The sequence below is a fragment of the Sesamum indicum genome, linkage group LG1 (genome assembly GCF_000512975.1).
Source record: "Sesamum indicum cultivar Zhongzhi No. 13 linkage group LG1, S_indicum_v1.0, whole genome shotgun sequence".
Classification (NCBI taxonomy): domain Eukaryota; kingdom Viridiplantae; phylum Streptophyta; class Magnoliopsida; order Lamiales; family Pedaliaceae; genus Sesamum; species Sesamum indicum.
In genome coordinates this window covers 16,912,453-16,936,029 of record NC_026145.1, presented here as the reverse complement: position 1 = coordinate 16,936,029, position 23,577 = coordinate 16,912,453, and the positions used below count along the sequence as shown (strand labels likewise).

At 34.8% G+C, this 23,577-nt stretch overlaps 4 protein-coding genes across 4 annotated transcripts; 2 read left to right on the top strand and 2 right to left on the bottom strand.

Annotated features, from left to right (window-relative positions):
- On the top strand, positions 2,289 to 7,937 carry LOC105171157. Its single transcript, XM_011092186.2, has 3 exons — positions 2,289 to 3,988; positions 4,715 to 4,904; positions 7,441 to 7,937. The coding sequence occupies exons 1-3, from the start codon at positions 2,426 to 2,428 to the stop codon at positions 7,566 to 7,568; spliced, it is 1,881 nt and encodes a 626-aa protein (XP_011090488.1). The 5' UTR covers positions 2,289 to 2,425; the 3' UTR covers positions 7,569 to 7,937.
- LOC105171145 (pectinesterase inhibitor 9-like) lies at positions 10,486 to 11,347 on the top strand. The gene has a single exon (XM_011092175.2). The coding sequence runs from the start codon at positions 10,554 to 10,556 to the stop codon at positions 11,196 to 11,198; it is 645 nt and encodes a 214-aa protein (XP_011090477.1). The 5' UTR covers positions 10,486 to 10,553; the 3' UTR covers positions 11,199 to 11,347.
- On the bottom strand, positions 12,147 to 18,203 carry LOC105171135 (methionine aminopeptidase 1A). The gene is made up of 17 exons (XM_011092165.2): positions 18,066 to 18,203; positions 17,862 to 17,946; positions 17,349 to 17,399; positions 16,661 to 16,846; positions 16,172 to 16,247; positions 15,902 to 15,949; positions 15,760 to 15,804; positions 15,184 to 15,283; positions 14,803 to 14,854; positions 14,670 to 14,711; positions 14,217 to 14,278; positions 14,028 to 14,126; positions 13,662 to 13,735; positions 13,497 to 13,566; positions 13,219 to 13,284; positions 13,045 to 13,133; positions 12,147 to 12,639 (listed from the first exon to the last, which is right to left on the bottom strand). Exons 2-17 carry the CDS (start codon positions 17,933 to 17,935, stop codon positions 12,562 to 12,564), a joined length of 1,212 nt encoding a protein of 403 aa, XP_011090467.1. The 5' UTR covers positions 17,936 to 17,946; positions 18,066 to 18,203; the 3' UTR covers positions 12,147 to 12,561.
- Positions 19,114 to 21,259, bottom strand: LOC105171126 (probable pectinesterase/pectinesterase inhibitor 36). The gene is made up of 3 exons (XM_011092153.2): positions 20,632 to 21,259; positions 20,174 to 20,494; positions 19,114 to 19,982 (listed from the first exon to the last, which is right to left on the bottom strand). Exons 1-3 carry the CDS (start codon positions 21,071 to 21,073, stop codon positions 19,291 to 19,293), a joined length of 1,455 nt encoding a protein of 484 aa, XP_011090455.1. The 5' UTR covers positions 21,074 to 21,259; the 3' UTR covers positions 19,114 to 19,290.

The following is a 23,577-nucleotide window of genomic DNA, read 5'->3' as shown; positions in this document are numbered from 1 at the left end:
TACACGTGACCAAAGCACCCATAAAAGAGAGAACCGACACTTTAAAAAAAAACAACCGACACCTTCATATCAGTTGTATTAGGACATGCGTTACACGTGATCAAAGCACCCATAGAAGAGAGAACCAAAACTTCATTATTATTTTTTCATAAATGTTTTTGTTTCAATCTTTTCAGACTTTTGATATTGTATTTATTTTATATTTTTACATTTATACAGATCATGTCTATGAAATATTTTTTAAATATACAACATATGATTTTTATTAATATACATGTACTAAATAAAATATATTTCTGAATATGCACACATTTTAAATATAACCGATCATTATATTCGATAACACATTCATAATATTAAAAAAATAAATAAAATTATCAGAATTATTATCATTCCACATTAAAAATAAAGTTAATATTATTCGAATGTGGTATAAAATAATTAAACAACAAAATTAATTTTGTTCGACACGTGATATCAAAATTAAACCCCTTTTAATTAATATGACTGAAGATTTTAAATTATACTTTGACAAGAATTCGTGCTAAAATTTAGTTTATTTAGCATTGCACGTATTATTTGTTAGGTTTCTTTTTTTAAATACGAGTAATAGACTATTATTAATTGAAATAATTAGTTATAATTTTTTTTATCAAATATTAATATTTAACAAAATTTATTACAATAATCATGTTCTGATCAATAATATCAATACCTATTGTTCAGTATACACAATATTTCACACATCGCTTTATATTTGAACTCATAACCTCTAAAATCATATACTAAAAGACCTTTGCTATCACTATTTCTTATACGGCAAAATTATAAATTATATTTTTTATAATCAAATTATAAATTTTTTATTATTGAATTACGTAATTAATTTTGATAAATAAAATCTATAAAATAATTCAAATTTAATATAATAGTTGCTGGCAATGATTTACTAACACGATTGATTCTAATTAATAAAACTTATAAGTTAATTCCTGTCAAAATCAACCTCATTCTTAAGGTCAATAAAGAAATGGAAAAATTATTTAGTGACCATAATATGTAATTAGGTAGAAAAAAATTGAAATATGATTAAAAAACTAAAGATTGTAACTTTATATCAAAAGTTTAGTTTAAATAAAATGTTATCTTTAGTATAATTATTAAAAAAGTTATCAAATATTGTGAAAAAACTAAAGTTTATACTAAAAATAAAAGTTTGGACTGCTCAATCTTAGATTGCGATCTACTGGGCTAACAAGAAATCTTGGCCCAATTACATGTAGACCAATGGAAATTGGGCTCAGCCCATCAAGTACGAGCCAAATTGTTACATGAGGAGGATCCACTTGCTTTTCTTTTAAATGGAATCTTTAAGTTAGGAGAAGGAATCATTCAAGAAAGTGAAATTTCTGTATGGGCTACCATACTATTTGATTTTAAATATTTTATTTAAATTGAGGATCCTTTTTATAGTTGGCATTGGAAAAAATAGATTTGCCTAAATAATAAGATTGGAGTTTCTAACTTCTAGAAAACATAAAATATTTTTGTATGTATGAGTCTCAATTATATTTGAATTAATTTACTTTGACACTCTTGAAAATGGCCAAGTGATTAAAATAGAATGGGTCAATAGTAAGTAAATAAAATTATAATTATTGAATAATAATGATTGTTATTTTATATACAATAATAATAATAATAAATAACTACCAATGTTGAAACACATAATGTGAGTGTTCAAATTTATTTTATTAAATTATTAATACTTTATGTGATCATAATTATTATTATTAAGGATAAATTACATCACATGTGGGGAAGTTTGACATAATTAAAAATATCTTATTGTTGTTTGAAAAATTAAAAATATCTTATTGATGTGTGTCTAACATGTGTGTCTAACAACAAATTCATTATGTAAATCTTCGTTAGGCTTCTATCCAAATTTCATGGCGAACTGATCAAAATATCATTTTAAACGATATATTATGAGTTTTATATGTTTTTTTTTATAAGTTTTTAAAATAATTTATGGACTAGTATGTTTTATGAGTTATTTATTTTTCCCAACACTTTGTTTTTATATTTTTTTAAATATTTTTTTAATTTAATAAGAATAAAATAATAATTTTCAACTCATAATCTAAGACCTACATGATTATTTTTCTTTTATAAATTAGATATTGGTAATTTTTAAATAATTAAAAAGAATATTTTATAATCTTATCTAGCTTACCCATACATTATCTTTCCAATTTAGAAAGAGGAAGGGAAGAGTAGCAGTGATGGTCATTTCCCAGAAGTTAGGAGAAGGGCAGAAGTTGGAACCTTCCAAAACATTCTAAAACCAACAAGGCAACTTCTCTAAACAGCGGGAAATAGTTCCTTATGACATAAAAAATTACAGGGGCAGCCTCCTCTAATGTCTCTCATACATCACAGACTCCCACTCTCTCTTCACCACCACCACCGCCGCCGCCACATATCTTTGCCGCTTCCTTCCATCCCTACCGTCGCCCCAAGAAAGCTTGTGCGTTTTATCAGCATGTCGACCTCATCACAAGAAATAGCCACGGAAGAGAAACAAGAGCTCTTAACCCAAGTCTTGAAGTACCATAACCAAACTAAGCACTCCTTTACCAATTACGCCCGCGGCCCGCATGGCCTCGACTGGGCCAACCAGCCCAACCCCTTCCGCCGCTACATATCCGCTCCGCTCCTCCCGCTACTCCACCCTACCTCAGATGACCAAGATTCCCCTCCCTATTCCTCCCTCTTCAATTCCCTCCCATCTCCAAAACCCATCTCCAAAACCACCATTTCTCAACTCTTCTATAATTCTCTCGCTTTATCAGCCTGGAAGACAACTGGGTTTTCGACGTGGTCGCTGCGCGTAAACCCAAGCAGCGGAAATTTACACCCGACGGAAGCCTACATCATTTCACCTGCCATAGATTCCCTCTCGGAACGGTCTTTCGTCGCGCATTATGCGCCGAAAGAGCACGCGCTGGAGCTTAGAGCTCAACTTCCGTCTGAGTTTTTCGCGGGATGTTTCCCTGAGGGTTCTTTTTTGATTGGATTATCATCTATCTTCTGGCGTGAAGCTTGGAAGTATGGAGAGAGGGCGTTTAGGTATTGTAATCACGATGTGGGCCACGCGATAGCGGCAGTCTCCATGGCTGCAGCTGGGCTTGGATGGGATGTTAGACTTTTAGATGGATTGGGTTATGAAGAGTTGGAGAAATTAATGGGACTAGATACTTTTCCAAAATTTAGCATTCCTAGCAGGCCGGTGAGAGGGAGAATGCCCGAGATTGAATTTGAGCATCCTGATTGTGTGTTGTTGGTTTTCCCCAGTGGTGGAGTTGGATTTGAGGTGGATTATGAGAAGGTTAAAGTGGCTTTGTCCGAGTTTCAGAATCTTGAATGGAAGGGGGAACCTAATATGCTTAGTAAAGAGCATATATGTTGGGATATCATCTATAGAACCGCAGAGGCCGTGAAAAAGGGCTTAACAATGGCAAAAGAGTTGGTTTCTAAGCCTTTAAGGAGCAGTCGGATGATAAGTGAGAGTTCTTATAAGGGGTTTAATCTAAGCGAGGTGGTGAGGAAGCGGAGGAGTGCAGTTGATATGGATAGTTTTACTACGATGGCAAGAGAAACATTCTATCAGATTTTGTTGCATTGCATGCCTTCAGGTTGTGGAGAAAATGGAGGGAAGCAGAGGACTCAACTGGCATTGCCGTTTCGGGCTTTGCCTTGGGACTCTGAAGTTCATGCTGTTCTTTTTGTTCATAGGGTCGTAGGTTTGCCAAACGGGTTATACTTTCTAGTGAGGAACGAGGACAGTTTTTGTGAGCTTAGAACAGCTACAAGATCAGAATTCAATTGGGTGAAGCCGGATGACTGCCCCGATGATCTTCCTCTGTATGAACTTGCACGAGGTGATTGTCGGGAGATTTCAAAACGGCTTTCATGCAATCAGGTATGCCTATTACTATGTCATGGAATGTCCAGTTTGAAGGTTTCATATGCCACGTTTTCTTATGAGGCTTTAAAGATAATTAATTTGTCTTTCTGATGTTCAGATGTTAAGCGTTACTTGCCTTTACTCTTTTCTGCTGACGTGCCATTAAGTAATCGTAGTAACTGGTTTCTGTGAATCCTGCAAACTGGAAATGGAAAAGTATCAGAACCTAACTATTGGTCTGGAGTGCTGATGTAGCTAGGAAGTCCACATGAAAGTCCATATGAACTATCAGGACAATCTACAGGTCTGGTGTGAGGCTTTGCAAATTGCTCAAATCTTAAACCTTAGACCCTTCTAGCTGCCGGTCGGTGGCTAATCTGAAAATTCTACACTCCTCCTAGTTGGTTATTGCACAATAGGTTTTTGTGATACAATGAACCCTTTGTCTTTGTCACAATGAACCAGACAAAGTCTGGTGAAAATCATACATGCCAAGTTTTTATGTGGTACCTGTGTTCTGGGTCCTTGTATATGGTTTAGGAGTTGTAATGTGATATGAACTATTTATATGGAAGTTGCAAGATCATGACCTTTTTATGAATCTATATTACTGTCAACCCTAACATAGTATTTAGTGTATGACGAGTCTGCAAAGTATTAGGATAAATATAATTTGCGGGAAACTTTATATTATCTGACTGTGTACTCCTTGCGTCTAATGATATTACCAATGTCGCGTAGGACATTGCTAGTGATGGATGCTTCAGCCTCGGTATGGTGGCTCATCTTGAGCCCACTTTGCAGGAAAGAGGGGCTTGGATGTATCCACGGCTTTTCTGGGAAACTGGAGTGCTTGGCCAAGTCTTGTATCTTGAAGCCCATGCAGTTGGGGTTTCTGCTACTGGAATTGGTTGCTTTTTTGATGATCCTGGTATGTCATCATCTTTTCATTTCTCTTAATGATCATTCAAGGATTTATGTTACCTCCTTATGGGGATTTTGATGGTTATTGTTTTGCTAACTTGAAAATAGTATCAGATATGAACTGTTAGTGCTATGGTTTGCAGCCATATTTGTTGATCCTCATTGAACTGAATCTTGAAAATCAAGAAAAAATGTGCCATTTTTATATTTGGTGAGTCCCATCAGTGCAGATTGAACTGCACGGTAGAAGTAACAGAACAATTTGGTTGCTAGAGGCCATACAAATCTCATATTATAATACAGAAGCATGGGATAAAGTTCCATACTGTGCCTTGCTTGTTGCGAGACGTAGAAACTGTGCCGAATGCATTAAATACATACTAAATAAATACTAATAAATTGCATTACTATTAACTTGGATGGAGTTACACGAATGATGAAACTGTGCCTAGTGGAAGTAGAACTAAAATATAAAACTGGTAAAACAAATTTGACCACAAATTTAGAAGGTGGAATCTCTATTTGTGATATTCTTTCATGATTTGGAAGGTTGTTGATGGGAAGACAATCTTATGGGTGCTTGCAATTTAATCTCGTATTATAAGAAGACATAAGGTGGCTATACCTGATTAAAAGCATCAAGAACTTCACCCTGATTTCCTTCAACGAATGAGCTTGCAGCTTCAGTTGGTTCAGGCTCTGTATCTGTCCATTTCAACAAATCAAGATTGTTTTGGAAAACAGACATTCTTTCACTACCATTTCTCTTCTCTCATATTTTCCATCACTGAAGTGATTGGAAGTGTTCCAAGATGCCACTAATTTGACCTTTTGACACGGTAGTTTCCCCTGCTACCTGGAAGGAGGGGGAACGATGACCTGCAACGTTTGTTGCCGAAAGTTGCCCTTGCACCTCGTCAATTTCATCCATCCTGTTCTGAAGCTTCCTTAGCTTTTCATCAACCAAAAGGTACAAACCATTCATCTGCCTTATATCAAGTTCATTGAAGGTTTTACCACCTATGAGTTGATTGATTAGGACTCCCATTTCTGTTTCTTCATCCTTCTTGTGAAGTTTGTTGATTTGTCAGCCACTTCTTTCAGTTTATCCATCACGAACTATTCTTGCAGAACCGTCTTTTTGAGTCGGTCCCGTTCAGGGAAAGCTTATGAACTTCGTGACTCCATTCATAACCTTACCCTGGGAGGGCCACAGTGTTGAATAGCCCTCACTAGGAGTATGAACTATAATAACTATCTCTACTTCACACAAGATTGATAGCTCATTTGCTTTCGTAGAAAGACTATTAAGCCTTCTTCTAAGAGTTGATTTTCTCGCTCTCTCAATCGAAATCTGTGTATGGCTTGTTTTCTTCTGCGGCATGTTTAATATCTTGTGTGTTCTTTTCTAGTAAAATATTGTGGTATATATAATGGTGCCAACTGAGAGAATTCTACAAACTGTATAATATTCTTGTAAGTTCTGCACTTCCCTCATTGATGTGGTAAACATTCTTTCGATGAGAAGAGAACAACAATTTGGGTCGGAAGAATTTGAATCTATGCACCTAGTAAGTCTGTTTGTGAGTTGGCCCTTGATTTCCAGGTAGTATACATAAAGAGGTAGGTAGCATCTTTCAAGAATTTTCAACTTAAATCTTTAATATACAGGTCAAATAATCCAGGAACAGTATATCTTTTATATGGTGAGAAGACTTTGAATGCCAAATAATTGCCATGTGGTAAAACTGTAAAATGACTATCGACTATTATGAACTTCATATGGTAAAATGATTTTAGTATTGTTAAATACTATTCACAAATGGTAAATCTTTAATATGTGCGACTATTTGACGAAAAAATCGTACATAATGATTTTAAAGTGACACAAGAAATCCTATCTGTTATTGTATAATTGTTTTCTCATAACGACTAGCTGGATTCAGGTATTCTGTTATTGGATTTTATACAATATCTGAGGAAATTGATAAGCTTAGCTTCTGGTTACTTTGATACTGTAATACAATTGCAGAAATTATTGTGGTGGATTTGAAGCTATAATATAAAATCTTTTCTCTCCGCAAAGACTAACAGAGGTGGCTCGTTTCAGATTATATTTAGAAGCAAACTGATAAGTGCAGAACTTACCTGACAACTGTTAAGTAATTATGTCTTTTTTCTTCCTCCCCTGCAAAATCATAAAATCATAAGTGCAGTTGTGTGGTGTTCTCTCACTCAATGACTGTCAGTGTAAGTGAGTAGGAGTATTTTATGCTTAATGCTTCTGTGAATGTGAGAGATTTGTAGGTATGTTGAAGAAACTTGTTTTAATGTCATGTTTTAATGTCATGTTTTGTTTGCTGATGATTCTATCAAGCCCGTCACGAATGGAGTTCTGAGTCAAACTAAAAATAAACTAGTCGACGCTCATGCAGCTAACATGTGAAAAGGATTCATAAATCACTGTCAGTGAGAATATACAATTTTTCTTTGTACTTGAAATGATTTCTACAGGTTCTTATCTTTGTCTAAAATGTTGGCAGTCCATGAGATTCTTGGGTTGAAAGGGATGAAGTTCCAGAGCCTTTATCATTTTACAGTTGGAGGCCCTGTGCTCGACAAAAGAATCATGAGCCTACCGGCATATCCAGGACCCAGTATCGATGCTTAATTTGAAGAGCAGTGACAAGCCGCTGGCCTGTTTTCAACAGCAGCTTCTGTACAGTGATAATCAAGAGAAGATAGTGCTGAAATAGACGTGTTTTTAGCAAATAATTCAACAGCCGAGTTGTTTTTGTAAATATCCAAAGTGTTTATAATGCCTGAGGTAGATGGATCATCGGAGGTGTTAAGTAGTTGTATATGATTCTATTGACAGGTAAAGTGCTCTTATGTCGAAATAATTGACAGTTTGGCGTCCCATTTTGGAACCAAGCCCATGATATGTTGAAGGTTATAGAGATATGGACCAGAAAACTGGGCTGGAGTAACTCGGGTCCAGACTATTGAAATTCAATTTATTTATGTACTTATCATGTACCACTTTTGTCACTTTTTTATTTATTATTACAGTGTCGGGGAGGGAGGGAGTTTTTGTTGGCAGATGGCTTTGAAATCTTGCCCTTTTCTCGAAACTGTGGTAACGTCGACACTCAATTATGCGCTATTAGTTCTTGCAGACTTGAGAGAATGGAGGAAAAACACAACACAGACACAGACAAGCACACACGTGGTACGTTTGATATTTGCTAAGAAACATTGAAATCAAAGGAAAAAGCCTTCACCACATAACAACTGAACAATTAGCTACAGTTGAGTGTCAACTATAAAAGAGAATCGTTATTCTGGATCGCAAGAGATCGCAGCGCTAAAATCGCGTTTGACTGCCGTTCATATCTCCCACGTGATTCTAATTAATCCTCCATTATTGGTCGGTTTAAGTAAACCCCTACCTCTCCTCACAATGCATCCCCATTTAATTATTTATTAATCATTCCAGATTTGGATCTAATTAACCTCCTACTAATATTAATTATAAGCTCCAGTTTTTCTGTTTAAATAATTAACAAACTTTTTCTTTTTCTCATTTTTTGCAATAAAATATAGTTAATTTGAAATATGAAAAATAATAAAAAGGTAATATTTAAAATAGCAACTCTTATCCTTTTAGTAAAGTTTAAATTCAGGGAGACATTCAAATGAAAAATTATTAGTAAATCGATGTGCTGATTATTCAAGAAAAGTTTGTTGGAGATCATTCTTCAATAATGTCTAGTATTTAAAAAAAAAAAAAACAAAGAAAGAAAGCTGGATTGTTTGTGTGGGGTGGGTTGGTAATTAATTAATTTTGTTTATAAGTTTAATATTTACCACTTGCATTAATTGCCAGCCACTTCCATACCTACAACTTAGAAGTTAATTTTCTTAGCATAAATTGATTCCTACTCTGATTATTATTATTATAATTTAATTTAATGTTTTAATGAATATAATATTAATTGATTACCTTTAGCAAGCTAGTTCTGAGTATTTTGTTGCCACAATATGGCGCAGAATCCGAGAAGACTGCTGCTCCGCTACTATATATGTTTATTTATACAATTAATTACATCTAAATTTTCTTTATAAACGTAAAATTATATTTTTCACCAATTTTTTTTTTGATCTTACAGCTGACACCTTTTTTTTAGGATTTGGATGCAAATATTAATGCTAATAAAAAAAATTAAATAAATTTTTAATTTTGTCCATCATTTAATATTTTCATGTATAATTTTATACTTGTACAAGAATAAATGATATATATATAAAGTGAGGTTAACATCATTATAATTTTTTACAAATAAAAAATTATTACATGAGAATATTAAATAAGTGATAAATTTGAAAATATATGTAAATATTTTTTGTTAACGTCAGTATTTTATTCAAATTCAAACAAAAGAAAATTAGGTGTAAATGGTGAATTTTGAAAAAAGTGTAAATATAACTTTAGAAGTTCTTTGAGAAAAAGTGCAATATCAGATTTTCATAAATAGTTTGACTCTAATTAACCTTTATTTATGTATATTTTGTGAATATGTTCATTAATTATATCGCTTTATTACATTTGTAAATTAAAAAATAATTTAATCATTAATAACTTGAAATCATAGATCATATCAAATAAAATAAAAAAAAATAACAATTCATTATAAAAACAAGAATATTTATATGACTTGAACAACTTAAATTCGTTTTATTAATATCTAAATTTAGAACGTATATATATGTGTGTGTGTATCAGAGATGCCATTGGTTGGCTATTGACTTTCTCATTTACTTGAGATTTATGACACGTTGATGGGATGTGGGCTACATATATTATATTAATACATAAATTCAGGTAGTTGCTGGAGGAGTGTTAATTGTATTATTACCTTAAAATATCAATGAATTATTATTGATCAATTAGTTGCAATCAATAATAAGAGTTAAGAATTCTTATACCAATTAGGGCTAGAGTGTGGCATACATAGTTCAAATTATAAAATTAGAATTCCAAGATTATGAGAATATTATGCATTAGATCAATCTCGCGGACTATATAAACATTTATCTTACCTTGTTGTTGTAATAATTATTGATAATTAATTGGTACTTATATACATTATTAATTTGATAATTGACAAATATAAAGATACATATGTATTGGATGAAACTAAATAAAGTCATCAATTTAAATTGAAATTTGAATATTGGTATCCCATTAAGTCTAAATAAAAGAAAATGTGAGGTTTGAGTGATTAATTAATTATATATCCCATTGTATAGGCAAAATTAATGCAAAATGTATCACACATTCTTGTTGAAATGAGAAAAAAGAGAGCATGTTGTTTGAGTCTAATGAGTGATTTAAGTTGCTTAATTCTCAAAATTGGTGCAGCATGAATCAAGGTTTTTGTTTTCTCAAAAACTGACTCAACTGCTTCCTGGAAACCTCAAATCACATGCATGTTTTAATAAAAGAATTATTGAGTAGAATCCCATGCAAGTTATACTATGGCTCAATTCCTCTCTATATAAACCACACAATACCATCTTCATTTTGCACTTCCAACACAGATAATACCAAACATTCTATATTTTTACTCGAATCTTTCACTAACACAGAGACATGGCACAAATTCTTAGGCTCTCTTGCTTTCTACTTTCTCTTCTCCTCTTAACGCTGGTTCAGGCTAAGCATCCCCTCCTTCACCGACGCTCCCGAGCTAGAGCATTTATTGAGTTACAATGTCAAACCACGCTCTATCCTCGTTTATGCGTCCGAAGTTTGTCGCCCTATGCTAGCAACTTCACTACAACTCTAAGTCATCAACAACTAGCTCAGATCGCTCTCAAGGTAACCCTAGCCAGGGCGGAATCGACACGGGCCTATGTGACTGGAGTGGCTAAATGGCTCAACCAAACCAAGGCCAAGGATTACCAAGCCGTGGAAGAATGTCTGGATCAAATAAACGATGGGGTGGATCAGCTTACAAACTGCATCAAAGAAACTCAAAAGATTAAGGAAGATGGAGAAGCTAGTGACTTCCCATGGCATGCAAGCAATGTCGAGACATGGATGAGCACCGCCCTAACTGATGCAGGCATGTGCATAGACGGGTTCTCCGGCCGGGCCATTGGGGGCAAGACAAAAGCCATGATCAAAGCCAAGGTTCTTAATCTTCAACAGGTTACCAGCAATGCTCTGGCCTTGTTCCACAGATTTGCTGCAAGGTTTAGATCCTCCCATGTCAAGAAACCTAAAGTACTCTAGGTCCTTAATTTTGGACAACTGAAGTTTGTTTTGCTTTTATTGATTTATTTGATTGATCTGTTTGTTGTCGCCTGGCAATTCACATATGTAAGAAAATTTGTGAATATAAAAATTAAGTTTTTGGGACTTTTCCATATCTACATGTTAAAATTAATTATAATTATTCTTAAATATACATATATGGCTAATTCAGTCCAAGTGTTTGTATGCTTCTTTTCTTTATTTGATTTCCTTCAAGTAAAGTTTCCTTCTCTGCATGAAGAATAAACAACAGTTTGCTCGAATCAATTCATCAAACAAGGAATTTTCAAATGACTAAAGACTTGCCAAAATTACATGTTGGGAACTAGGCCCAAATGCTTCTCTCTAAATAATTGTGGATTCTCTGAATGAGAAGAATACTCGGAGTGAAACTGAAAAAGCGAACAAGAAATACCCAAACTCTATCCTAGAAATAGCAGTAATGAAGCTTTCTGGGCTTCTGTTCTAATCATCCAACTATGTCTAAGACGATTGGAAGAGATTGCAGCTATTTTTAAGTTCTTTGCTCCATTATTTGGCTCTAACTCCCATCAAATCAATAAAGCAACTGCACACACAAGGGATTCATTAATAAATAAGACATTTGCTTTACGAAATGACAAGGTTCCTTGGGAAGATCACCGCAGCTATTGACGATCTCTAACACATTTGCTCGAGCTGGCAATGTGGAGGATGATCACAACCTAGATCTCTAATTTTCCTCTCTCCCTCTCTCTCTCTAAACACTGTGTGTGTGCACTCGAGCATGGTAATTCTGGATTACGGTGATTCCTTATAATGGGGAAAAAGTATCTCTACGCTCTAGCCACTGATATATTTTACGTTCCATACAGCAGAAAACACAACTATTTATCACAACAATCTTCATAAACTTGCAAACATTATATCACCTTAACCACCAAGCAGTAATCGAAGTCTGTTCAAAGAGCCCAAATAATTTGGGTAAAAGCCTTGCAGATTTACACCAAGTCACAAACTGTAGATCTTTTTCTCTGGTCTATAATATAAACAGATAAATATAACACATAATCTCCCACGGAAATACAGCCACACTTTTCACAGATGCCAAAACTGCAGCAGAACATTTATTCCCTATGCTTGTCTTAGTTACCAATAGGTTTCCAGGAAGGTCCTCTCGATCATTTTACCGTCTCTTATAACAGGAAAAATCGTAACTCAAAATTTGACAATAGACAGAATTACAAATACAACACTTCTAGTCCTCCTAGAAGGGTAACAAGAACTACTTGTTGAATACGTAGTTGAAAATTGATGCTATAAGGATCTCCTCATATCACCCCCCTTTGAAGAACTAGTAGAATCACGGATTTAGCCAAGGAAACATTTTAGGGGATGAGGGCAAACGTGCCGTAAGAACTTCAACCCCCGTGTCTGTCACCTGCAATCATGATCGTGTATAAAGAGGGTGTTTGTTAGTTACAATAAAAACAATCAAGATAGACATTATAGAAATACTAACACTTGTAATTAGTATGACAAACAGAATAAACAACGTTGTACCCCGCAGAAGCGAAACATTTTAATGTATAATGAAAACTTTCCACTCCTTCAAAATGGACAGAGCCTAACCTCGTGACTGTAGCCACCTTATATTTGTGGGCTTTAGGGACTTAAGCATTTTCCAGTTGTTAAATGTTCCATTGCATAAAAAGGAGAAACCATGTTTTGGGGAAAAACATGGATACATGCACATTATGGGCGTAACGACAGCAAAAGTTTCACAAACTAGAAACCAACCATGTATGGCAAAATATTAACATAACAACAGGAAAAAAACCTTTACCAGAAGTGTGTGTTCAAATTGTGCACTACGTTTGCCATCAGCAGTTACAGCAGTCCAGCCATCAGGCCACATTCGATCGCGCCAAACGCCTACCATGAAGTAACTTTAGATGTATAGAGCAAAGATCTAAAACGCACAGACATTAGACATCATATAAAGGAACTTGAAGATTACCTGAGTTAATCATAGGTTCAATGGTAAAGGTCTGTCCTGCCTTCATCACTCCAACAGCTTTATTTCCTACTTAGGCTAAGGTCCAATTGGGGAATGTGGAGTCACAAGATAATATAGAAACATAATACCGATTCTTTCTCAGAAGAAGCATCCTCATTCTAATGTATCACAGTCAATTTCAGATAATAACTATTCACCTAAGCAACATGTGCTATAAAGATCTCTTCACATGAAAAAAGGGAAAAAGCAAAAACATCTTAAACCAGTCTCAAGGATACTTGCATAATGGGGTATATTTGGAGCACAATGGAAGAGCTCACCAATTCCATGACCACAATAAGATTTCACCTAATAGCATGCGATGAGAAAAATAGGGCAAATGTCAGGAACATGTTAATACTTAAAACAAAAAAAAATAATTAAATAGTCTACAAACTCATTACCACAGAGAATCCTGACATAGAAGCATGCCGGTTAATAACCTCCCCAATTTCCCGGAAACGAACTCCAGGCTTAACTGACAAAAGGGAGGAAAGAATAAAATAGTCAGGTTTATAAATTTAAGATAATCCTTAAAGCACAGAAGTGGCTGGAACTAATAACCAAGTCATATAGAATCATGGATACTTTGAGTTCAAATTAACTTAAGCAAGGATTAAACGGTCGTAAACCATTTGAGTAGGCCAGCATGCAAGAGGTTAAATAAGAAAACGAATAGACCAAAGAATGCAGGAGGCGAGTGGTGATTTATAGGATATGCAACACATGTGCGGTTACTGACATCACCGAGGTACAGGACAAACACTTACCCATAGCTATTGCTTTCTCCAAGCATTCATAAGTACATTGAACTAGCCGTTGAGATGCTTCATCAACATTACCCACAAAGAATGTTTCATTCAAGTCACCTGTATAGGACAAGGAATTACAATTTTTAATGGTTACAGACATAAAAAAAATAACTCAAACCTTGAGTTGGATATAACGATTTGACTTACCATGTACCCCCTTATAATAAACAGTAACATCAACATTTACAATATCCCCATCCTCTAACTTCCTGACAAGGACAAATTGGCAGAAGTGAGGCAAAATGGTAGTCTTGTATATGGATGATCGTCCATCATGAATTTATTGCGAAGTTTATCTATGACTGATGTAGTGAATAAGGAATCAAGAAAATATCTGAAAGCAAAAGGCTGGATTCATAGGTCAATTACTTCTGTTGAGCTTATGCTTTTAGGTTCTTAAGCCAAGAAAAGCAGATTAGGAAATAGAAGGAATCAACATACAAAAACTTCATAAAATCCCATGGCAATAGAGATAGATCACACAAACTCTAGAGGTAGTACGATAGGTAGATCAGAAACAAAGCCTATTCAAAGAAAAACTTGGTTGAAATTAGCACTTGTCATGGTAAACTTTACTTCTTGCTTGAGCTTATAAAATACCTTGCATCTGGGATACCATGGCAGATTACTTCATTTACAGACCTGAGAAATATAAGAGCACGTTTCTGAAGGCAGTTAGGGACCATAATGCAAATAACATAGACAAAAGGATTTCCGATTAAGAAATACCTACGTGCAGCAAGACTTCGGGAAAAAATGATAGTTCAATGGAGATGGATATCCTCCTGCATGGGTAAAAAAAAGTGATAATACTTGGTTTAATTCTTGCAGACAAATACTAGCTTTCACACTTTCCAAGAAGAGAAACCGCTGAGAAAGAAGAACGAGCTTATTATGTTTCTATATACTTAGGTTTAATTCTGCATGCCCAAAAGAGTTACGGTACAATTATCTCTAAATGCAAGGCTGATACGAGAAGAAATTTATGCTTAGCCATAAAAAGTAGGCTGAGTCCTGCCATATATGATCACCAGAACCTCATACCTACTGCATAATGAGACAACAATTCTACTCTAAATCTAGAAATGAGGTCAGATGAGGGATGTGGATGTACCAGCAGCAATTGTTGCTTCATGAACCACAGCATCAATTTCATCAGTAGTAATTCCAGGTCGAATGACACGAGCAGCAGCATCCAAAACTTCTCTTGCTATCTGGATTAGAGGAAAAAACAGACTCAAGGACTAAGTATCAGAAACAGCTGCTATAATGTTCAATCCCAAATTCCCAATCATGGCATGAGAAGACCTATTATTTTGCAGCAAAATTTTTGTTTATTGTCCATATAATGCTATAAAGTTTCACTCACATATAAACATGTGTATCCCCACAAACTTTAGATGTTATTTCAAAACTCCTGTGGCACAGATACTTTTTCCTCGTTATGTCTTACTCGCCACCACCGACCCCCTATAGTTTACTGAAAATGAAAAGGTTCTAATTTTTATGGCCAGTCATGTTGGGCAAAATTTGTCTGCAGTTAGCAACTTTCTCGTAATTAACGTTCATTTCTAACTTCTATACATCAGCCAAGATGAACATATTATGTCTTAAAACTTCCTCAGATGATAGAATTCATGCAAAGAACGTAGAAGTACACTTCTCTTCAGGGATTGACAATAAAGCTTACCCGGCAAGTTTCTCGCATTCTCTCAATTTGATCAGGAGTCTTGATCTTCACATATTGCGTCATAAAAAAGGAATTGCGTTCAGCACTTCAGTCTTCCAAAATTAATGGCTAAGAGTATTGAAAGATCACAATCAAAGACTACCTCAACAACATGTTGCAGATCACTGTTGGGCTCAATTTTTGGAATTCCCTGTAAAAGTTTGAGCATAGAGATGTTATTGTCCCTCAAATATGCAGGAAGATGTTCCAACTAGGTAGATAGATAAGCAGAATTACATAAACTCTTCCCATTGAAAAGTTTCCATTGTCATAAATAATAATCAAACACAAGTCATCTATGAATATATTTGGAGACTAAACGATGAAAGCATAATACATAAACATTCAGAAAGAAATCTATGGAGCTACTTACATCAGTTGCCCAGTCAGGTTGATCAATATGAGCAGGTACTGGACGTCTTTTTGATATTGGATATGGTCTTAATTGTCTGACAAAGATTTGCAGCAATGCAACAGGTCAACAGCTAACCTTAAAGTTTCATAGTCAAGAAAGAAGTTTCTGGGGAGAAAGTAGAGTTGAGTGCTCTGATTACTGTTTTCAAAGAGTCAACTCCTTACATAGGTTAAAGTAATGAGCAGTGACCAAAATTCATCTGAAACAGGAACACTGCATCATGCTTGAAGAAAATGAGAAGATTTCAAGGAACAAGCACTATTCAGATCAAGCATGCAAACTAAACTCCAACTTTGATGAAGCTCACTCTACAAGTACTAAACAACTATAACAGTATCAACAAAAAAAGAAGTTCCCACCCTGCGAGGACTCTGAGAAAAGTTCTGACCCTTCCAACAGGATAAAATTCTACATTGGCGTAAAAAGAAAACCAAAAAGGACTAATACCCAGTCCAGTCAAAATGTGGAAGCTTGGGTGTTCGAGCCTGTCCTTTCCTCAAGCAGTAGAGCCAACCATCATTGGGCGAGGCTGAATTTTGTTCACTGGGATTTTCAGATGCAGGGGAAGATAACTTTGCCTTCAAGTGAACAGATTTATGAGAACTCCAGGATGCCTTGAAACAGTCTTGAGAACTGAAGAAAAAGATTCCCACCACGAAAGAGGGGTTTGCATCAAGAATCAAGATCAAATTCCAAAAGAAATGAGGCTAGGTTAACAGTACCCGGTATCACACTGAAAACTTATTGCATTTTTCTGGGTACCATCTAATTAATGAGATGAGTAGAATTTTGAGTGTCTTCCAAATGAAGACACGGAACCATGGGCACATACAAGTCCTACATCTGAATAAGATACATAAACTATTGTACCATATGCTCATTCTACTCAACCACCCAAGGGCCAGGGAGCGGGTATTATCATTTTTAACTTTCTAATTCATCCAATTGCTACAGAACCCAAACTCTTAAAAGTTTAACTTATTTAATTCAATAAGATTCAACTGTAAACCTCACTGAATAAATATAAATTCCAGCTTAAATTGCATATCTAGGTCCAGGATCTACCAACTTGGAGATTGTAGATCTCCATTGTTTTAAGCAAGTCTAAATTCCGAAATGCAATCAAAGAACGAACCAGAAAGCAGCACCTTCACGGGGAAGCTTTAATTCAACGCACTTTGGGCACCTGTAAAGATCAAGTATTCAAAACCTGGATGATACTGACTCTTATTAAAAAGCTTGATTAGTAGATTACCACATACTGCCATCTATTTACATAACTGCCACTATGAAAAGGCATGTGATACAAAACAAAAGTCTACATAATAAATGGAACATGATTCTAGGGACTACGCAGCATATACTGCAGTGAATAGAACACGTCCATATACATCCACACTTGTCTAAAATAAAGCAATTTACCATTTAGCTCTGCTAAAATAATAACCCCACTAGTAACACCAGCCAAGAAAATCACGAAGTAAAACACCTCTATCCATGTTCAATAAAGATGATATTGAAGAATTTCAATTAGCATATTCAATCTTTCAAACCCTCCCACACCACCCCTATTACGGCAACTAAGCGAATCACAAGCAGCACACAACCATCAAAGATTAAATACCCAAAAATTGAATGAACTACATACTGAAGATGAGCAGGTTTGCCACATTTAGCACATGATAAGGTTGCAGTCTCCACCGCATCTGATCCACCCGCCATCCCTTCTCGCACTGAATCAAGTACAAATTCATTGGTACAAACAGAACCATATACCATCACATACTCTTCGATATTTAGATAATTAAAAAGAAATTCCCATCAAATCGAAATTCCATGTTAAAGGAAATACCTCTTTTTACAACAATTGGTCGTCTATCCTATGATTATGGTTCAAGGAACCAGCGGAGGGTTTCTTGAGCTAGGGTTTTCCGCTGAAAGAAGGGGAAGACGATGGCGCTTTGTTTAAGTAAGGATGGCCATTGTGGTCAAAGTCAAAATATTTTACTTTTTTAATATTTATCTTTGCTACATTGTCGTTTGTTGAATTTTTTACTTTTTTTAATCTCCTCAAATTATGAAATTACCAACTCCATGAACTTAGAAATCATGGATACGAAATTTATTGTACATGTGAAATGTTGTTCTTCTATATAATAGTATGAGCTATTTATTATAATAGTATGTATTATTTATATTAATTTATCTAATCATAATATAATTCATAATTGTATTTTTTAAAAATTAATATTTGATAAAAAATAATTATAATTAATTTATTACCATTAATAATATTCATTGCTTTCAAATAAAAAAAAATGTACGATTCTATACAAATATAAAAAAAAAATAGGCTCTTTATACTCATAAATGATAGCTAATGATATTATTATACCAGATTTTAAATATTTCGATCATACTTTTGATAGTTTTATTTTAGAAATTATTTATAATTACTTTTTTTTTAACAGAAGTGACATCACATTATTTTAACACTACTATATCAATTCTTTTGTTGTATATTTTAAGTTTTTTTTTTTAATTTCATTTTTTTAAAAATGTGATCTATTAATTTGTATATTCTATTGTAATTTATAATAAATTTTAAAAATATAAAAAAAATATTTATTTTATTTGTGCAAGAGCAACGCACCGCGACAACTAGTGATGGAGAAAAAAAATCAAAAAGAAGAAAGAAAAATAACTACCAAATCAACTCAAATGTAAAAAATTACTAAAATACTTGGTCAATTAATTCTAGCAATGTAATAAGTGACCCTTACATACTTTAATTAATACTTATAACTTTCTTATATTTTTATTTTTAATATATTTAGCTAAAATTAAAATACAATTTAAAAAATAAAGTTTATTTTTTATAGAAAAAAATATTTAATTATACACAAACGCAGCAGTAGTAGTTGTCTTCTTTTAGTGTTTTTCAGGGAAAACATAGTTGTATTTCCTACAACTTATCTTATCTCATAAAAACCAAAAGAAATAGGAAATACAAATAACGTGTATTACATATTACTTCGCTTCTCCTAACAAAGCACTCCAACTGAGAACAGACGCAATCACACCGCAGAAGAGAACGGCACACCGGTGGCCGGAATCCACGACTCCCCGCCGATGAAATTCCTCACACTAAACTGCTCAGCCTCCTGCCGATCACGCAGCACGTGAAAACCAGGCCATTTCACTCTGTCCGCGGTCGACGCCCCAGCCCCCGTGTTCATATACTCTGCATAATACAGAGTCGAAAGCGCGAAATCCCCACTCCATTCCTTCCACCCCTTTCCATCAACCAACCCATCCAAATCCGTCTGCAAGACCACCGTCCTAGAGTACTTCTTCCACGGCCGCCCTAAATAACTCCTGAACCTGCCCTTCACGTCACGAAAGTCGAATGCAGGCAGTACCCGAGAGTTCATGATCGAAATGCCCGTGTTCTCGTTGGGATCGTCTCGTCCCTGTGCAGTTATCATGTTGGATTGGTGAGGCATCGGCCTCCGGACGACTATGTCGCAGTTTTGGAGAACTGCAGCCGCGTCGCCAAAGATGAAGTCGACCGTGCCGTGTACTTGGCAGTCCCGGTAAAATTGCCGTAGGGAGTGGAGTAGGAGAGTGTCTTGGTAGCCCTTGAAGCTGCACCGGTAGAAGACTGATAGGTCAGAGCTTACTCTTAGTGCCACGGCCTGATGCTTTTGAGGCCCTGCTGTGTTCTCAAATGTCATATCCCGTGCCCAAAAGCCATCGCCAGATACACCTACACAAACAATCTACGTCAAGATTTGAGCTTTAACATGTATATTGTGTTCGTATGATCCCAGTGATCAAATTGGGCAATATTTCATCGACAATTGGAGAGAAAAACAGGGTAAAATACGTTTCTTATGTATTGGCCAAATCCAATCTAGATTGGAGGAATATTCCCAAAATGGCTTGACGAATACTTGCCGAATGTGGCCGAATTAAAAGTGGTTGCACCATCCTGGACATTTTGACTGCCTGTGACTACGGTTTTGTCTATGCCATCGCCAACAAACATAACGTTCTTCAAGTCTCTTCCAATCTCCACTTTCTCTTTATACACACCTGATTTCACGTACACTACAGCCCGTTCAGGCCGATTACCACCCAATCGACCAAGTGCAGCTACGGCTTCGTTGATCGTCCTATAGTTCCCTGACCCATCTTGAGCAACCACAATGTCAGCCTTTGAGGTTGCTGCGTTCCATGTTGCTAAATTAATCCCCTGCCCCGAATTTCCCGTCAATGCTGTTGTATTATAGAGGACGAAACGATTCAATTAACAATTTACGAACTCACGTTATTTTGTATAATTAGAAAAAAATAATTGATAAAAATACTACAATATATTTTACATTAGAAAATTAAATCCGTTAACCAATTACCCTTTCTTTTCCCCCTAGGATTCCTTCTGCCCCGATAAACAGCTAAAGCCTCCCGAATCACCCATGTCAAATTTCGGGCCTGTCGGGCTTCAAACAGCCATCCCTTTTCTCCCAACCCATCCAAGCAAGTGCCATGGCTAGCCAAGGCAGCACTCAGCCAAGTCATAGCATCATCATTACTGCACCGCTTCCTCTCGCCGGAGACCAACCGGGCCAGCCTCGGCTCAACCTCTTCATACAGCTTAACGCAATCACCAACAGCCCCATCAGGGAAGCCCGATTCTTGGCTCGGCCCGTCAAGAGTCCTGAATCCCCGAGCCCGAGCCACTGCATGCAGCATTCCTTCTCTCGCCATTTCCACCACCTCGAGCTCTCTCCCGCAAGAAACAAAATTAGCCAGAAGAAGAAGATGAAGGAGAAAGGTGGCGGAAAAACAAGACATTTTGTTTCACAAATTTGACAGAGAAATTTTCAAGTAAAATGCAAGAATGAACGTTTTGCGGGTGTTAAAGGGCAAAGGGGTTAGATAGAGACAAAGTTGTTGTGGCCATGTGTCGTTGTGGAAGCTTATTGTAATAGACTAAGAGTTTGCATGGCAGCTTATGATCTGTGAGGAGGTTGCATGGATAAACATCATGCCCCGGCATTCACAACTAGCTGTATTTTCCTCATATCATCACCGACTGGATTTTTCTTCTTTGTCTTTCTCCTTTTTTTTCTTTTTTCTTTTCCTCTTTCTGGTAAAATGAAAAAAACACACCCACCTACCGATTTTGATCGTTTATCGAACTTTTATGTAATACCTCACACTATTAGGGTCCTATTATTAAAAATTGAAAAATAGAACTAAATTATTTTATTATCTAAAAATAGAATTACATACAATATATGGGATATTGTGCTTTTAATGTGTAGAATAAGAGCGTAATAAAAGATCTTTCACTCCACATATGTGCCAAGAAGAATTGTATCATATTATAGTACTAAATTTACAAAAAAAAAAATGACCAAATGTTCAACATCCCGAACGAAATTAATCAAAATAACAATTAAATATATGAATAAAATAAAAAATGCTACCAACCCAGAATTGTAGGGCCAATATGAGCCCACCAGGTATAATTCTTGTCAAGCGCACCAAGATGATTATAAGGGTGGAGAGCGGACCATTAAGCTTGAGGCCTTTTACAGGATGATGAGACATATTGTCTAGGCCTTGATGGAGACAACCTTGTGAAAAGAAAATTTTAGGATTATATCTATTCAATTAATATAACAGATATAGTAAATAAAAAATTATAGTATTTTTTTATTTGATTAATATAGAAATATAATTATTAATAAATTATATTAATTTATGTAAAATAAGATAAATATCCACACATCCTGTGGGATTAAAACCCATAATAGCCGTAAATTAATTAGGCATAAAAGCGTCGAAAATAAGAATTTTAAATTTCTAATAATAAATTTGTAGATTTATTTGAATACTTTTCATATTAGAAAAAAATATTAACAGATCTTGAACTTTTTTTATATGAAATAATTTTCTTAAATCCTTTGTTCAAATTCAAATTTTTCTTCAAAGAATAATGTTCTATTTTTAAAAATTATTTTTAAGCACAAAGACACTTTCGACCAACTTTTTCCGGACGTAATTATCATTGAGCTTTTCAATAATTTCTTCCAATTTATTGATATTAGAAAGATTTTGTCTAATGTAATTATTTATATTTAAATTCAAGAAAATACTTTTGCATAAAAAAAATATGTATCAAAATTAAATCATCTTTCACTCACATAAATCAATTTGGAAAAACTAAATAAAAATAATTAGAAAAGAAAATCAATTCATGAAATTGCTTAAGCTAAGAGTTAGAGATGAAAAAGACATGGGTTATTTTCCAATTGATTGCTATGTTGCGAAAGTCACATAATATTTAGAAAAACACAACTACTTCCGCAAAATTGACATTGATACTTGATTATTGCTAAACGACAGCGTATTTCCCTTGCTCAATATCATCGTCAGTCTACGACGCTCATACGATGGGCTCACAGACAAAGATTAAAATACTAAGAAGACGTTTGGCTATAATTTATTTAAAAAGATTGGCTAAGTTGATCGCTTCTGTACTATATTTTTTGAGCTAACAAAATAGATATAATATTGTTTTAAAAATAAAATGGTTCAAGTGTTTGATTAAGACACGAAATAACTGGAGCAACGAGACATTGAGCATGTCACACGCCACATCATTTGGTGTTGTGTCGTATATGTGGGAAAGATGTCGTGTACCTAATTCGAGCCCCTCGTTTAGGAAGTTGGTAATATAGGCATGCATCCCATATTGGTCAGATTATGAGCTTATGATGTTTTTTCAAAATAAAATTATAAAATTCATGCAAAATTAGAGAGAATAATGCCTGATCGTATAACGGAACATCGATAGCGCCGCACTCTAACATTAATCATTTTCCTAAAACATAGTTTTATTTAAAATAAATACAACCAAAAATTATAATTTTTATAATGAATATAGAATCTATACGAATTCTATAAATTTATAATTTTTATATTTTATACACAAATATTCAAAAATTTATATTATTTTTATTTGTAATGTCAATAATTTTAAAATTTATAAGCTCACTCCAATAAAATTTAAAAGACACTCTACAAATTGTTATAAGCTTCGAAATGTTATAAAATATCTTGAGTTATTGAGATAGTCTTTGCATGAACTTCCTCGGAAAAAAAATAAAAATAAAATAAAATTTTCTTTTAAAATCGACATGCACAACAGATAAATATTTAAAATAAAGCTCTCAGTGCCTAAGTCGTACCAACCCAAAGCATATATAATAATTCAAATATAAATACGAAAAACAAACAATATTGAAAATTCCTAACTTGTAAGACATTCTAACCCCTCAATTATTCCA